Source organism: Vicia villosa, linkage group LG5 (assembly GCF_029867415.1).
Source record: "Vicia villosa cultivar HV-30 ecotype Madison, WI linkage group LG5, Vvil1.0, whole genome shotgun sequence".
In the NCBI taxonomy this organism is placed as follows: domain Eukaryota; kingdom Viridiplantae; phylum Streptophyta; class Magnoliopsida; order Fabales; family Fabaceae; genus Vicia; species Vicia villosa.
In genome coordinates, this window is record NC_081184.1 from 153,945,596 (window position 1) to 153,963,315 (window position 17,720).

The window sequence follows — 17,720 nt, forward strand, 5'->3', positions numbered from 1 at the left end:
GTCTTAAACATGGTTTTGGATATTTTTATGATGTTTAATAAGTTTTTAGAAATATTTTATATTTTATCATAATATTGTAGTCATATTTTTTAATTAATTTTATTTATTAATATAAACGGTTATATTTATTATATTTTATTTTTTATTATAATCTTTAACAAATTTTCTCGATATATTAAATGCAATATTATTTATGATACAATATATTTTAAATGAAAAAACACATTAATTTTATATATTGTTTTTGTTATGAAAAAAATTTGTGTTTAATATTTGGTCAATCGGTTGCAATACCTAAATAAAGAACATTATTCAAATTATTAAAAACAGAAAAAATTAGAAAATTAGTGTAGTCATAATAGAAAAAAAATACTTCTGAAACCACAAACCACAATAAATAATTATATCATTACGCAATTAATAATTTTAATGCAATTTATTCTTCTGAGCTAGCATAAAAATATAAATATAAAAATATATATAAACAAAAATAAATATATTAAATAAATGTATGGAGTGTATAAAGAGAAAAGAGAATTTTAAAGTATATATATATATATATATATATATATATATATATATATATATATATATATATATATTTTGTTCTTCTGACCCATAAACTAATCTACTATGAGGTGTTGGGGCATTGTAGATTCAAAAATAAAATATAAACCTGAAAAGCTTGAAAAAAATATAAGACATAACAAATTCCAAAATAAAATCCAGACCTAAAAAAATACGAAATAAAATTTTATAAAATACATAGTACATACCATTTATCCTTCTGACCTAGCATAGGAAAAAAATATATACAATTTATATAAATTAAATTAAATATTTTAAATCAATGTATAGATTTAAAAAAGAGGAAATTAAAATAAATTCTAAAAATAATATATAAATATAAATAATATATAAAAATAAATAAAATTAAATATTTGTAGTCACTGAATAGAGTGAAAAAAAAAAGGGAAAATTAAAAGAAAATATCAAAATTTTTATATCGGAGTATTCTTCTAATTCTAATATAGAAAAACTAAATTGAAACAACATGCCGTTAATTATCAATCATCTTGCATGCAAAAGGTATAATATATACCTTTGAAATTCATAACCATCATTTAATGTCAAAGTTTAAATATAAAAACCTTTTAATGGTATGAATTGTATGCGTTTGAAACTACAAACCACAATAAATAATTATATCATTACACAATTAATAATTTTAATACAATTTATTCTTCTGAGCTAGCATAAAAATATATATAAACAAAAATAAATATATTAGATAAATGTATGGAGTGTATAAAGAGAAAAGGGAATTTTAAAGTATATATATATATATATATATATATATATATATATATATATATATATATATATATATATATATATATATATATTATTGTTCTTCTGACCCATAAACTAATCTACTATGAGGTGTTGGGGCGTTGTAGATTCAAAAATAAAATATAAACCTGAAAAAGCTTGAAAAAAATATAAGACATAACAAATTCCAAAATAAAATACAGACCTAAAAAAATACGAAATAAAATTTTATAAAATACATACCATTTATTCTTCTGACCTAGCATAGGAAAAAAATATATACAATTTATATAAATTAAATTAAATATTTTAAATCAATGTATAGATTTAAAAAAGAGGAAATTAAAATAAATTCTAAAAATAATATATAAATATAAATAATATATAAAAATAAACAAAATTAAATATTTGTAGTCACTGATTAGAGTGAAAAAAAAAGAGAGAATTAAAAGAAAATATGAAAATTTTCATACCGGATTATTCTTCTAATTCTAATATAGAAAAACTAAATTGAAACAACATGCTGTTAATTATTATCAGTCCTCTTGCATGCAAAAGGTATAATATATACCTTTGAAATTCATAACCATCATTTAATTATTATCAATCCTCTTGCATGCAAAAGGTATAGGCTCTGTTTGGTAAAAATAGCGGTTGATTGATAAGCTAGCTGATAGCTGATAGCTTATGGCTGATGGCTGATGACTGATAGCTTATAGCTTATAGCGGATGACTGATGACTTATAGCTGATAAGCTGATTGAAGTGTTTGGTAAAATTAGCGGTTCAACTAGCTGATTAATTAAAATGACATAAAGGACATTTAATATATAATTATTTTATTTTAAATTAAAATAAATTATAGAGGGTAAAAGTGGGTTTTAGTTAAAATAATAAGGGTAAAAGTGGAAGAAAAATGATAAGCTATAAGCTATAAGCTAAAACGCTATTTGAAATAGCGTCTGAAAAATAAGCTATAAGCTAATAAAATAAGCTATAAGCTCGTAATAAAAAGACCGTTATCAAACAGGTCTTTTATTGTTATATGAGCTTATAAGCTATAAGCTATAAGACATAAGCTCAAAAAGTGGCATGCCAAACAGAGCCATAATATATACCTTTGAAATTCATAACCATCATTTAATGTCAAAATTTAAATATAAAAACCTTTTAATGGTATGAATTGTATGCGTTAGAATTCATAGAGTCTTATTTATTGCTAATTTTTACTAACCTTCCACTAAATCTTATTTATTTCTTTTTATTATTATTACTATTTAATTAATAGGAGAGGTTACGAATATTATTTGAAGAGGTAGATTTATAGAAATTTATTAGTATTTATTTAAAGTATTTAATTTATTAAAGGAATATATTTGGAAGGAGGTTATAACTATGTGGAAATACTTAAAAAAATTCATTTATATAAAATTAATTAATTGATTAATTATTTATTATTATTATTATTATTATTATTATTACTATTAATGATAATTATTATTATTTAATTAATAGGAGAGGTTACGTATATTAGTTGAAGAGGTGGATTCATCATTCATAGGAACTTATTATTATTATTATTATTATTATTATTATTATTATTATTTAATTAATTGATGAAGTGTGGGTGAATTATGATTATGATAATATATAAAGAAATAGTAAAATTTCAAAAAATTTATTTTTATAAGTGTATATTTTATAATTATTGAAGAATCAGTAATAAAGTAATGATTATATATTAATATTTTACTACTCGGTGTTATTGTTAGAAAGATGATTTAATAAAAAAAATTGGTATATAAAAATTGTTATATAAGATGATCAATATCATTAAAAAAATAGTTGTTAAAACAATGGTTTTAATAATATTGTTAGAAAAAAATTGGTATATAAAAATTGAAAATTCTAAAATCATGCCACATAGATTAGAGTTGTGTTCAGAGTTGCTAAAATCATGCCACATAAACATTAGGGTTAGGGTTCTCTTCAAGGTTGCCATCATGACAACCTTGGATTTATATTAAGTAGATTCATAAAAATGTGTCTTACAATTTTATCTTAGATCTAAATAATGATATACATGAAATTGTATTCGTAATAAATATTATACAAAGAATACGATAAAATATATTTTGTCAAAATAATATTTATGAATGAATAATATTTTGTTTTTTGATGATATATAAATTAAAATAAATATCATTCAAAGAATATGATAAAATATACACATAATACTAATTGATTTCTCTAAAAAAATTAAATTGGTCAGTAAGATTTTATAACATAATGCTGTTATGTTTGGTTTGGTTCGGTTTGCAAAATACAAACAGCAAACCGAACTGAACCGCGCGGTTTTGATAGAAAATGACCCAAATACATCCAAATCAAATGCGATTTTTTACAGTTTCGGTTTGGTTCAGTTCGATTTTGTGAGTTTCTATTGAGTCGGTTTAGTTTTGAACACCCCTAAGGTGTATCATTAATGGTGTTTCGTTGATTGGTTATTATTAATATCGGTGCGACACATCCATTTATGTTTATGTCTCTTGATTGTGTTAAGCGTTGAATTTAGAAGTGTCTTATATGATTAATAACATGATTATTTATACCTCAACTAATGGTTTGGTGTCTACTACTTTGCTGTGTTTGAATTGTCCTTTGACAATTTATGGTAGGGACTTTGAAGTTAATTTGATATATTTGCCTTTGAATTAACTCGATGTGATTTTGAGAATGAACGGGTTAGAGTTCAACCATATTTATAGCAACTATTTGGACAAGACTATGTTGTTTTCCGAACCCGAAAAGAGTGTGGATTTGATATTCATGTCTGTCGGTTGGATTGAGATGTCTTTGAGCGAATATGATAAAGTGCTCGTGATATTCTACTCATATCGTGCCTCTGTAGTAAAAGTTCACTAATTCAAAGCTTACGAAAAGTCTCACTTTAAGTTTATTTTGTGTAGATTTTGTAGTGGACTTTAAGGTAAACAAGATGCAAAGAAAAGTTGAGGGGGAGCAAAAAGATACAGCAAAAAAAGACTTTGTATCTTGATTTTTTGTCAATTATTCTTTGTAACTCTTGTGGATAATTTCGGAATGCAAGTGTAACAACCTGTAGAAATTCGTTGTTGAATTCAACAAAAATAAATTGATGCATATTATTCATTCTCGCTTCCTTCCTCAAATATCAAACTAGATGCAAATTGAATTTCAAAATGTTTTACACTTGTACACACTTTTTAGGAAAACCTAATGTTATCAAAACTTTCAAACAATTTAGATCCTAAACATGAATAAAAGCCAATTCAGCTTAGAGTTTGTTGATTCGGAAGCCAAAGTTTCAAGTGGAAAAAAAAGTTCCAAAGGCCAAAGTTTTAGTACATAAAAACATAAGAAAATCTAAGTGGCTAAAATGCCAACCCTAGATTTAATAAACTCCTTAGAATTTCATTTTACCAAAATCAACTTTGAACAAAAATTGAATCAAAAATAAAATACAAAAATCTTGGCGCTGAATGCACTTCAAATTAGTGGCATATATATGGCCTAGTGGTAAAAGCTTAGGTCTTGAGGGTGTGATTCCCTCAAGATTTCAGGTTTAAATCCGACTAGGCACAAATTGTCTATTAAAAAAAATAAGTGGCATGTAAAAATGAGTGAACGATTGTGAAGGTATATTAAATGGATGATAATTAAAGGCAAAGAAATTCACTCACTTATTAATCCGGTAAGTGCCCATTAAAATTCATGACCAAACGAAGATGTTCACCATAGAAACATGGATGATGAATGAACGACGAAGTGAAAAGCCAAAATCTTTGACTATAACTTATGCACATGAAAATGATAGTAATGGACCAAACCAAGATTGCATGAATTTAAATGTCTAGACCTAAGGGAGGGATATAATTGGGGTACGATAAACAATCCTCCTGTTGAGTTCAAGCTTCTGGATGGGGCCTCATCTCTCACCAGCTTGACAAATAAGTTTAATGAATTATTGTCAGATGCCGAGGACATAAGAGTGAGAAAGATTGAGTTTCGTGAATATTGGATTATAATAATGTAAGAATGAAATACAACTTGATTGAGTTGAAGATCGATGAAGATGTGACGATTGATGACCAAGTGGAAATCATTTCACCGTAGGATAACTAAGGGGTGGTTGAGTTTGTTGCACAAATTTTTAAGATCTATCGTCGACATAATCAAGATGGTGAAACGTCCAGAGTCATCTAGTAGTACCTAGGTTTTCATGCTTAGTTATTTTTAATTTATGATTGATATACTGTTTTATGTTATGTCCATCTTCGAATCAAAACATGTAATCACCAAAAGTTTATGCAATAAAAGTACTGTGAGAAGTAGTATGAGTTACAAAATATACAACTATCAAATAAAAAATCTAAATAGGCCCTCCACGGGCTATGTGTACTACACATGATAATTCTGTAAAAACCTCACCATTCGGATTTACCAAATCTATGAGGTTATCCATAATAACGACAATCATATCTAAAGACGCTCCTGGTCATCTGAGCCTGGTGGAGGAGGCGGTGGAGGCACGTCATCAACTGGTACCTCAACATCAAAAATCCTAGATACAGAAAGCCCCCCAGCATCCAAAGACCCTGCAACAGGTGATATGAGGCAAAAATTTGATTTAGTGAGATACCACTCCAGGTTAACATCCTAACACTACGAAGGATTTTGAACCTTCACTGCCCTAAATCTAATGTTAGAGGCAGAGTTGTTGATGTGGCTATGAAACCATCTATCAATGCCTCATTCTGGAGCCTCCGGAAATGGTCGAGGGATGCTCTAGGCATAACCATACTATAGGAGACACCTCTCACACCAGTGTCTAGCCAGTAAGGTCTCCCAACTTACATGCCTTGAATATAATGCAACATCGTCGAATGCACGATGGACCCGGTGAGCTGTGTACGATGTCTAGACGATATCATTTACTACCAGAGCATACAACCGCCTCATGTACTCCACACCACCACTCGAAACCGCTTGCATGGACTTCCATCTCATCGCAGCGTGGAGCGTCTGATGTGACATGTTGCACTATCCTATCATAGTTGTTGGGGAAATAGTCGTATATCTTGCACTAAAGAAATAAAAATTAATTAATGTCACAAGCAAAAATTACATAAAAATAATTAAAAAAATGTCCGTATACTGGAATACACTCAAATAACCAGTAAATTGTCTGGTCTCAGGCACAATTGCAACTCCAAATGCCTTATAGAGCATGGTCAAGGCGGCTACTCCGCAAGCCTAACATGAAGTCTATAGGCTACTGAACAACCAGATGTATTAGACATCGATGTAAACACCTTACTTATTCGTAAATAGAGTACATGCCATCAGATGTAGCATGTACGCCCTAGCGTCAGTCTCATACCTCTCTGCCTCCATAAGATTCTGGTACTTGTCCCGCAGCCAATACATCCGAAGGTGAAGTCCCCTGTTAAAATCAAACTATACTAGCACGATATCCTCATAAACTTATATATCCTTTACAACTTAGAGTAATGTTGTCTTCTGGTTAATGACAGGACCAGTAAAGAATCTACCGCCAATGGGGAGATGAAACAATGAGGAGACATTATCCAGCATGATAGGCATCTCCCAAATGGAAGATGAAAGAAAGATATCTCTGAGTGCCACCGCTCAACAAAAGAAGACGCAAAGGAGGCGTCGAGCATGATCAAGGAGCAATCGACGAACTCCATGAGACTAAAATCATAAATAATGCGTATGACCTGCATATGCATCGGACTTAAGGGGAAGTTCTTCAACTTTAACCTGTGGGATGCGACCTTCAATGAAGGACGCTCCTGTAGGAAATAAAGTTTAAAAAATTATCAATAAACTTTCAACACATCACCGAATCATAATAAAATTTTTTCAAATAAAAAATATAACATATATACCTCTCTCTGCCATACTCTGTATGCGATATGGTCAGCATACCCTGTGAGCATAGACCAATCACTAGGTTCTCCCGAGAGGGCTCTATCTGTGTGAACATATGCCTCCGTAGAAGCACGAACCATGGTCTTTGTATATGTAGGAGTAACATCCTCATCGACAACAAGAACTTGCTCAGCCGCATCATGTACCTCCTCATCAACAACAAAAATTTGCTCAGCCACAACATGTACATCCTCTACAACAACACGAACCTGCTCAGCCGCAACAAATACCTCTTATACAACAAGAACTTGCTCAGCCGCAACAAATACCTTATCTATAATAACATTAACTTGTACCTCCTCAATAGCTTCATGAATCTGTTCAACCTCCACAAGAGTAGTCTCCTCCACAGCAGTAGAAACTCTAGCAAATCGGCGTCGGGGAGTGCGAAACTGCCCATGCGCCTGCAGAGCCATCAGTTTTTGGTGAGAATCAGTCGGAGTATGTCGTCCAACCCGTAGCTGGGAAGCCTTTGTCGCAACATCTCTAATGGCAACTACCGTTCTATTAATGATCCTATTGGCAATTGTGTTGTTCTTTCCTCTGTTTCTCACTGAAAAAATGGAAAAAAACAAAAAAAATTAGTAAAGAAGAAAATACCGAACATTTTGAAATTTCTGAAATTATTAAAAAAAAATTGAAGTACGAGAAATTATGAAATTTGAAGTTTGAAAATTATGAAATAAATTTTTTCAAATAATTTTCAGTATGAACGTGAAATTTCTGATATTCTACTTACTATTTTAAAATAAAATAAATTTCTGAAATTTTTTATATTGTCCAAAAATTTTGTTGAATTTGAAACCTAAATTTGTGAAAATAGTGAAAAATTCGAATAAAATTATAAATATGTTTTAATTAGATTCAGGTACACCCATAAATCTTGAAGTGACATGTTATATCCTTAGTTCATATAGGTCTATTTTTCAAAAACCTTCCCACCAAACACAAAGTTAGATTGATTTTCAATTCCCTCTCTGGTGAAGCCTCAATCTCAACTTCCAATTCAAATTCGTCATCATTGTTTTCCAACATCAAATTCACTCGTTTTCACTTTACCCTATTTTATCCTACTTAATCTGATTAGGGTTTTTCTTCGTCCACCGTCACAGTTCACGTTACCGTTACTCAATAAGGTTTTTGTGCAACTGAGTTACGAAAATGGCGGCGCCGTCGAACTTCGAGTACCCGACGCTAAAGCGGTCGGAAATCGTTCAAATACTAGCCCAATTCGAAATCGCATCCATATCGGATCACGACATTACCAACCCCAAATCCGCCGTCGTTCTCGATCTCTACATTCGCATACTCAACCACCTTGGCTTTCTCGAGTAACGCTTCGTTTCTCTTCGATTCTTCACACCACACTTTTTTTCATTCACCGCTTCACTTCATCTTCTTTATAACGTTTCTCTCTTTCATTTCATACAGTGAAAATGACGAACAACTCGACTTCGATGTACTAGAGCATCTCGATGATCCCAATCTCCATGCTGAGTCAGTTCGCGTTTTGAAGGTTTATAACAAGATCAAGGAAGTGATTCACATTCTCCAATGTCCCAAGAAATTTCACTTGGGCGATCTTGTTCTACCTGACCCTGCTCGGACCGTGTTTTTCCTCGGCGCTCTTCTCAATTTCTTAATCGACAGGTTACTCTCATTTCTTCAATTATGATAAGAAACTATAAAGAAAAACCCTAATTGTGTATTTTTTGATATCAGGGATAGAAGAATGAACTCCATTTCTGAACTTGTAGAGGAAGTCAGCACTTTAGAACAGAAGATAGTGGATATTGAAGAGAATCAAATTATGCAGGTTTATAATAGTGAATGTTTTCTATTTTATTTTTATATGTGTTGGTATTGGTGTTTCATTACATTGACTATTTTTTCATTTGGTTGTTATAGTTGAATTTGGCAATTGAGGAATGCAAGGAAGCCAGAGAAAGGGAGATACCTTTAGTTCAGGAGGTGGATACAAAAGTTAAAGAGTTGCAACAAACGGTTGCTGAACTTAATAAGAAACAGAGCTCCTTGAGGAGTGATTTGAGTAAATTAAAGGAGAAGACTAAGGAAATCGACAAAAAGGTGAGCTTATTGTCTGATAATGCTTTGACCAATAATGGAATCTTAGCATAAACCAGTTACGTAATCTACTTCTCGATGTTGAGTTTTTTAATAGTATATGGAAGAAACTTCATTAGAAGCTTAGAAGTTTATGTGAACAATTCATGTGGGATTAGAACATTGAACAGTTTGTGTAAACAATTTTACTTATTGATAGATTATTTTACCTGTTGACAATCCTAACTTCTATTTTCCTTTTGTCACCCCAGATTTCTGTTGCTCAATTTAGTGTGGTACAAAATGTTCAAGAGAATGCAAATTTACGTTCGAAAATTGCTCAATCGCCAGATAAAGTACAGGTATCATTTTCATTCGATTATCTCCAGTAGTTAGAAAGTAAGGTGAAACTGGAGGGATACTAAAATTTATTTGAAGAATGAAATGTTTAACACTGTTAAGATGAACGAAAACTGCATGCTTATTTTATATGTTCTTGCCGTATAGAGATCTAGGATTTTGTTATTCTGTGTCTACCTATTTAAATTTGCTTTCATTATCTTGCATGAAGAGGGCTTTGGAGGAGAAGAAAATAGCTCGAGAAGAGGCCAGAAATGCTGAAAGATTAGCCATGCAAACTTTCCATGAGAAGAATACCCTTGTCAATGTTTTTTCCAAGGTATATTCACAAGACAGTACTCCCTCCTTCCAAACTAAGGTGTTTTTAGAATTTTTATTTTGTTATGGTTGTTTTAAATATCCTCAAGGTGTGATTTATCTTTAATTTCTAATTGTACCTCTGATATAAATAAGATGATTTCTTTTTGCAGGATTGTTGATAGTGAAGTACTTATGTGCTTCATATTAAAAAAACAAAAATCTGTGTAATAATTCATGCTAAATATAAGTGTATGTTGATATAAATATAGATAAATTAAACAACTTCTTAATTTGTGTTCAAAAACCTTAAACTACCAAAGATATGAAATAGAGGAAGTATACTTTTGCTTCTCGTCTGCATTTTGGGTCGTGGGGAACGTAATATACTTATCAATACAATTCATTGGACTAGTGAGTTTCTTTCCTAATTAAGATTTACTTTAAGACGCAATTGCGATTTGCAACTTCAACCTATTGGATCGTATTGTTTTGGAGCTATTTGTGAAACAGTTTGTTAGGCTTATGCAAGTTGAATCTTCCCTGGTAAATAGTGTAATGGGGCTTAAATCATAAACATCAACATAAAGGGCTAATGGGAGTTCTTAATCTGTTTTTATAGAAATCATCTCATAGATGTTGTTATTCATTTTAGCATATATTGGTTAATCAATTCTGGGCACTGACCTTGTAGACATTTGCTCATTCCAAAAAGCAAACTACAAAAAAACAAACAGTATCTCATGGGCTCATGACTTCTATTCATAATATAATGTTTTGTCCTTGATTATATATATCACTTTATGAAATCCTTTTCAGGTTAACAAGAAAGTGTCGAAGCACTGCAAGCAGATTCTGGCTATAGAAGAACAGGTATCCCCCTGTCCTCTGGATATTTGACTCCTGCTCTGTCATTTAGCATGATGATTGAAAATTTGTTATGAATTTTCCACTGTTTATTGAGGAACAATTTTTTCTTTTTGAATTTGAATGGAGTTCATGATGGGAATGCTATATGAAACGTTCTACTATGATCAGTGGGCTTTTTCTTTCTTCAAAGATAGTTATTGGGCAAAACCTCTTGTTTGATTTTTTTAGCACTTCCTATAGGTCAATTCTGCCAAATCTGTAGAAAAGAATCTTAAAGCATTAAAAGCTAAACTTGGTGACGAAGAAGTACAGGAGAAGACACTTGAGACCCAATTGGTTGAAAGGCAAAGCAAAGGTACATTTTTGTGCAAGCAAGCAAAGCTGGTACTCCATTTCCTAATTGGCGGTGTAATGTTGTAAGCAGTAATGATATTTTTATGAAAATATTCTACTGAAACTGTTTGCAAATTACCTGGTAATGTGGCATGATTTTTATCAAATTATTATTATTATTATTATTATTATTATTATTATTATTATTATTATTATTATTATTATTATTATTATTATTATTATTATCTTTAAAAGAAAACCCGTTTGCTGACTTGTAAGCAGGCATATATGCTATGTTATTTTGTAATGATTTCTATGAAAATACTTTAATGCTTTATAGCAATGCTCTTTAAACGTGTGTTGTATTAGTATGTGTGTTTGTTTTCCCTTCATCTTATTATGCTTGTTTGTCCCTCCTTAGTTGAGCATATTGAAGGGTTGAAGAAGCAGTTGGAAAAAAAATACAATATTGTGATGGAGGAAGGATCTAAATTAATAAGCAATAAAAAATCAGAGGTGGAATCAAAGAGATCTGAGATTGAAACTAGAGAGAGAGATGTTGAGAATGTGTTATCAAAGGTATCTTTTATTTGTAAAGAAAACATTACTTATTATTTGAATACTTAATATTTTTGAAATCGTAACTAGTATTCCATAGGCACTTGCTTTCGTTTTCTTTCATGATAATAAAGCAAGGAATGCGATGAACAAATAAATTGTTATTTCTTGTCCACAATTGACAGGTGGATGCTGTAAACAGTAAAATTACTTCAGTAAAAGAATCTTCAGCAGTTAAAAAGGATGAATTGGATAGTACGAGAAGAGAGGTAGTCGAAGCGGTATGTGACATTTTATCTTCTTTTTGAAGCCTATGTCAGTTGCAGGTTGCAAATTTCACATTAATTTTACCTTTAACTTTAATTTGGGTAAATCGATTCTATGTTGCTATTAGTGTTATCATGTCAAATGTGCTCCAATCCTTGTTCTCCGCACTGGTGCACTGCCATATAAATGTTGATTGTCAATTTGAATGATGATTATTGCATTCCTTATTGTGATAGTGAACAAGAAATAACCTAATTGTTATGTATGGGTTGTTGCAGTTCCGTAAGTATTGCCACAAGTTTGCACGGGTCGCTGAATCTGCGCCAAAGTTCGCTGGATTTGACAATTTGGTTTCAATTTAATATGGGCCAGACTTGGCTTCAAATTTGTAGCACGTTATCATCAAAACCCTGGTAGAATCATAGAGCAATTTATTTTCCTTAATTAAGGCAAAGGTGTAAAGATATATATAGCTGTTATGCTTGAAGGATGCTCAAATTATTGTATATATAACTGCATTCCAACATAGACACTACATGAAATGCTTTTTAGGTTTGTCTTCCTCACCTCAGCTGCTGATATCGCCATGACATAGGATTCAGGACTCACACTTTTAGTTGATGATGTACTAAGATTTGTTTTCATAAGCTTCCCGTGACAGGCACAGCTATAAAGAAAATTATATGGAGCTCATTGCAGAGTTTTCCCTCTTTTACCCTTTCGTTGTAGAAATGAATTGTACATAGACACTCATATATGTTTGAGTTGTTTATCCAAACGCCTTCTAAATTGAAAATTGACTATCACATATAAAAGCCAAAGGAAAGGTATAGGTTCAGGCACTGTTACCACATTACTATTTTAAATAAAACTACATATATTTTGTGAAAATATTCTTAGTAATTTTGAAAATTAATATATAAATAATAGTATTAAATAATAATGAAATGAATTTGATAATTTTATAAGAAAACCATTGAACTGCTAAATAATTAATTTTAAAATAAACCACGAATAAATAAAGAAATAGTTTATTTTATATATATATATATATATATATATATATATATAAATTATTTGGAAATAAAAATTATATGTATTTGACGAACTAACATTATAAAAAAGTTATATGTATTTTGTAAATAAAAATAGCAAATATTAATTATTTGGAAAATTTTAATAATAATTTTTATTTTTAAATATATTAATTTTTAATTTAATAATTAAACTGTATATTTTCGAAACATTATTTTTAATTTCATTTTCTATATTCAAATTATATAATCCAACTCAAATTCAAAATAGAAATTTTAGGTTAGCTTATTATTACGCTATGATATATTATATCCTTTATCTTCTCTGCTCTATTCTAGCGAATTTATTTTGTTTAAACAACAACACTCTTGATTTCCTTTCATGTTTTCTCCCCCTGAAGCGCGCATCTTTCTCTATTATCAATAACCTACTCTGAGATGTCTATGCTATCACCACTACCATCTTGCTTCAACCTTCGAAACCAACCATGGCTTCCATCTTCACTATTGCTCAAACCTTGTTTACTCCCAAACCTTCGATTCTACTCTCACCGCAACAAGAAGAATCTAACATCTTTCTCTGTTTCCGCTCAATCTTCAGCTTTCGACCTTTCTCCACCCCCTATCGACCATGATTTCCTGGTAATTTCTTACACTTCACAACTATTGTTTTTAATTTAATAATAATTTATTCAATTTGCTTAAGGTAACTGGTAAGGAGCTGGAAATTCATATAAATAAGTAGAATTTTTGGATTCTGATTGCCTGATTGTTCAATTATTATCTATACCGATGCAGGACACTGTCGAAACTGCCGGCGCCGAGGTTTCTGAGGAAGGAATAATTGAAACATTTCGTAATGATGAAGAAGCACTCGATGCCGCAGACAATGGAGTTGTTGTATGTATTCTATTTTGTTATATAGGCTCATTACTATGTTGTTAGATAATGGATTTAGTCGTTTTATTAATTTAATTTTCAATGGAATCTAATGGTATAGGTTGTGGATCTTTCACACTTCGGCCGGATAAGAGGTACTTGCTTTTCCACATTAGAACAAATGCATTCACTGATGTTTTCTTAATTTTTAACACTAACTTTTCGGATAACTCGAAATACAGTCAGTGGAGATGACCGCGTTAAGTTCCTTCACAACCAGAGCACTGCAAACTTTGAAAGTCTACAAGCAGGGCAAGTACGTGGAAGAATGTAGCATCATTGGAATGCATTTATGTTTTATTTACAATTTCGAGTTCTTGTCAATTCATTTTTATATTTCATACTATAATACAGGATTAAGTAATAGGATATCTAACTGAAATCCCTAGGGATGTGACACCGTTTTTGTAACACCAACAGCTCGAACTATAGATATTGCACATGCATGGATCATGGTAATTTTCTTTTCATCCCTCTTTCAAAATTCGTTTGTACTTGTCTTCTCTACAATGTAATAATACCTTAACTTAGATTTTTCTGACCATATTCTATTGTTGCTGTGACAGAAAAGTGCAATAACTTTAGTGGTTTCGCCAGAGACTTGTAGGACCATTACTGAAATGCTGAACAAGTAGGTAACATCTTGTATATCGTATTATAAGGATACAGATGTTAAACTGAAAATAAGATAAAGAACAAATAATTGTCATTCCTGATGAATATTATCAAATAAATCAACTGATTCTTTTACATGGAATGATTTCAAGGTACATATTTTTTGCTGATAAGGTAGAGATTCAAGACATCACTAAGAAAACCAGCTTATTTGTTTTGGTGGGACCCAAAAGTGGCCAGGTAAGAGAAATTATCATACATACTTCGTTTTGAGAATGACAAAATTGTTAATTTTCAATATAATGATACGGACAGGTGATGGAGAACTTGAACCTAGGCGATCTTGTTGGAAAACCGTATGGTACTCATCAACATTTTTATGTAAGTTTGACACCATACTAGTTATTTTCTTGTGAGTAATTACAAGTTTCCTTGCTTATCATCAGTTTCTCTCTACAAGATATATCTGGTTATGTATGTTTGATACTGACTGCATACTTATGTCTATCTGCCTCAACCTTTCTTATATTTTAACAAAAGCTCCTTACTTGCTCAACCACGTCTTGTTTCTCATGGATACTTCCCTACAGTAAGAAAGACATCGATAATATATTATGATAGTTGTTTTTGGAAACGTTTTCCTTTATTTTATGGTTGCCTCTTTTATGGCCTCTTTTATTGTGGGAGGGAAAACACATGGAGAGCCTACTGAGTTTATAGCAATACCTTGTCCATTTCCTATGTAGACTTAATGAGTTTCAGGCAAGGAGACAAAATCAACTAGGCTGGAGGCCTCTGGTGTGACATGGTATCAGTTAGAGAAACTAACTCCAACTGATTAGAAGCATCTAGAATTAACTCCAATAAACAGTTGCAACTAACTAACTAACTACATCACATAGTAAACTATCTCTAACAAACTTAAGTTAAATATAGACAACTTTCAAAGCAGTAGAATTTCAACAGCAATACCAAGCATTGCTATCTCCCTTTTTAACTCTTTTCCTATTAGGTAAAAAGCTTAAAGATCCACATTATCTGTTAATATTGTGAAAATTTTCTCAAATATATATGTTGTAATTTTAGGTTGATGAGCAGCCTATAACTATAGGAGTTGGAAATATCATTTCTGAAGGTGGTTTTTCATTGATGATGTCTCCAGCAGCTGCTCCATCTGTCTGGAAAGCTATTCTTGCTCAAGGGGCTGTTGCAATGGGTTCTAATGCTTGGAATAAATTAAGGGTTATCCAAGGTACAAAGTTGTTTAGATTAGGTGACAATTGTATGCATATGTCTTCTAGTTATTTCCTTTTATTTTTCTTAAAGATATTATTTACTTTTTTTTTTATGTGGCAATGTGTTATTTTAGTCATGCATTTGGTAGAAACTAGATCAAACTAAGTGTAAAAATGAGATACGCATGCTGCATTATTCAACCGCCAAAACTGATTACAGTGTATTTAAAATGGAACATGCAGAGATGTCTTAAGAACAATTTTGGATGCTGTGTAATCTATTATACATAACAATATTTTCTGCAATTAGGCATTTTATGTATTTACCGTGCAATTATAATTGTTGTAACTTATGATTATTCTGTATTAATAGTGGAGAGTGAGTCATGTTAATGGAATGAATGTTTCTTTATAGGCCTATGATACATGGTTTGCCTCAAAAAGTTGGCTATTACTAAAAGTGAGCATTAGGACATCACATTATTTTGCCTTGATGTTAGTGACTTGATGTTCAACATGATTTTTCTGGTGTAAGATATGTTTCAAGTCCATGAAGGACTTTAGTGATAGAAGAATAACCCGTGTTCATACTACAAAGATCACTAAGCATATAATATTTGTTTTTGAAGTTGAAAGCCTTATATAGTGAAACCGGACAAAACATTAACTCTGATTTTGATTGTAACTTGACTTCACAGGAAGGCCTGCTCCTGGAATGGAGCTAACAAATGAATTCAATGTCCTGGAAGCCCATCTATGGAACTCAATTTCTATAAACAAGGGTGTGTTAAGTGCTCATTTTCCACTACCAATCTGCTCAAAGTATTAAAGAGTTGCCTGCTAATAATTCCAAATTTGATTTTCTCAGGCTGTTACAAAGGTCAAGAGACTATAGCTAGGCTCATAACATACGATGGAGTCAAACAGAGGTTATGGGGATTTCATCTTTCTGCAGCCGCAGAACCTGGCAGTATTATTACAGTCGATGGGAAAAAGGTTCCATAATTTTCTTTTAAAAAATGTTCGCATTTTTATTTTATTTTCAAAACTATGTCTTCTATGGTTGAAAATGTGGGTATTAGTACATACATAGCAATCCGCAGTTATAACATTAGACAAGACTCCTTTATAATGAACTTGATTCTAAGTTGAGCTATATATCTATCATTGATTTAGTTCAAAATGCACCATAATCTTAACCAAAAAAATGCAAGAGATATTATATTAACTCACTCTAAAAGACCTTTTTTACTATGACATTTATTTGGAGAAACCATCTTGTAAAATGAGTAGGCAAGCTAGTGTTAGTGATGTTGACCTACAATTAGTAATCCTACAGTTTCTTATTGAATAAGTGGATTGGCAGAAAATTAATGGTTTTCTGCAAACTGTGCAGGTTGGGAAATTGACTAGTTACACATCTGGAAGGAAGCAATCTGAACACTTTGGATTAGGCTACATCAAGAAACAAGCTGTTTCAGAAGGAGACAGTGTAATAGTCGGAGACAACATCAGTGGAACAGTAGTGGAAGTACCTTTTCTCTCTCGACAACGCCCACTGTCTGCTAGTTCAAATTCATGATTCCTTCCTTGGGCATGAAATGTAGACATCATCTTTATTATGCTCATGTATGTTGGTGATTTAATGATGTGAGTAGAAATGAACAAGTCCATACATAACACTTGAATTTCTTTTTAAAACTGTTTTTGAATTCTATTTTAGTCTTCTTTATCATGTTGGTGGTAAATTTATGCATTTGAATACAACTCTACTTTAGTCTTTATCTATGATTCTGAAGGTTATTAACAATAATTGTGTA

At 31.3% G+C, this 17,720-nt stretch overlaps 2 protein-coding genes across 2 annotated transcripts; both read left to right on the forward strand.

The window, feature by feature from the left end:
- The first annotated feature begins 8,241 nt into the window (after positions 1 to 8,241).
- LOC131607851 (kinetochore protein NUF2 homolog) lies at positions 8,242 to 12,643 on the forward strand. Its single transcript, XM_058879805.1, has 11 exons — positions 8,242 to 8,659; positions 8,760 to 8,978; positions 9,051 to 9,144; positions 9,237 to 9,416; positions 9,665 to 9,754; positions 9,964 to 10,071; positions 10,869 to 10,922; positions 11,160 to 11,274; positions 11,674 to 11,831; positions 11,996 to 12,091; positions 12,356 to 12,643. The coding sequence occupies exons 1-11, from the start codon at positions 8,490 to 8,492 to the stop codon at positions 12,437 to 12,439; spliced, it is 1,368 nt and encodes a 455-aa protein (XP_058735788.1). The 5' UTR covers positions 8,242 to 8,489; the 3' UTR covers positions 12,440 to 12,643.
- A 782-nt stretch (positions 12,644 to 13,425) lies between these two features.
- Positions 13,426 to 17,635, forward strand: LOC131603298 (putative transferase At1g60990, chloroplastic). Its single transcript, XM_058875600.1, has 12 exons — positions 13,426 to 13,753; positions 13,910 to 14,011; positions 14,112 to 14,145; positions 14,233 to 14,306; positions 14,440 to 14,505; positions 14,617 to 14,681; positions 14,818 to 14,905; positions 14,981 to 15,046; positions 15,752 to 15,917; positions 16,599 to 16,682; positions 16,769 to 16,896; positions 17,297 to 17,635. The coding sequence occupies exons 1-12, from the start codon at positions 13,550 to 13,552 to the stop codon at positions 17,480 to 17,482; spliced, it is 1,263 nt and encodes a 420-aa protein (XP_058731583.1). The 5' UTR covers positions 13,426 to 13,549; the 3' UTR covers positions 17,483 to 17,635.
- The last annotated feature ends 85 nt before the right edge of the window (positions 17,636 to 17,720 follow it).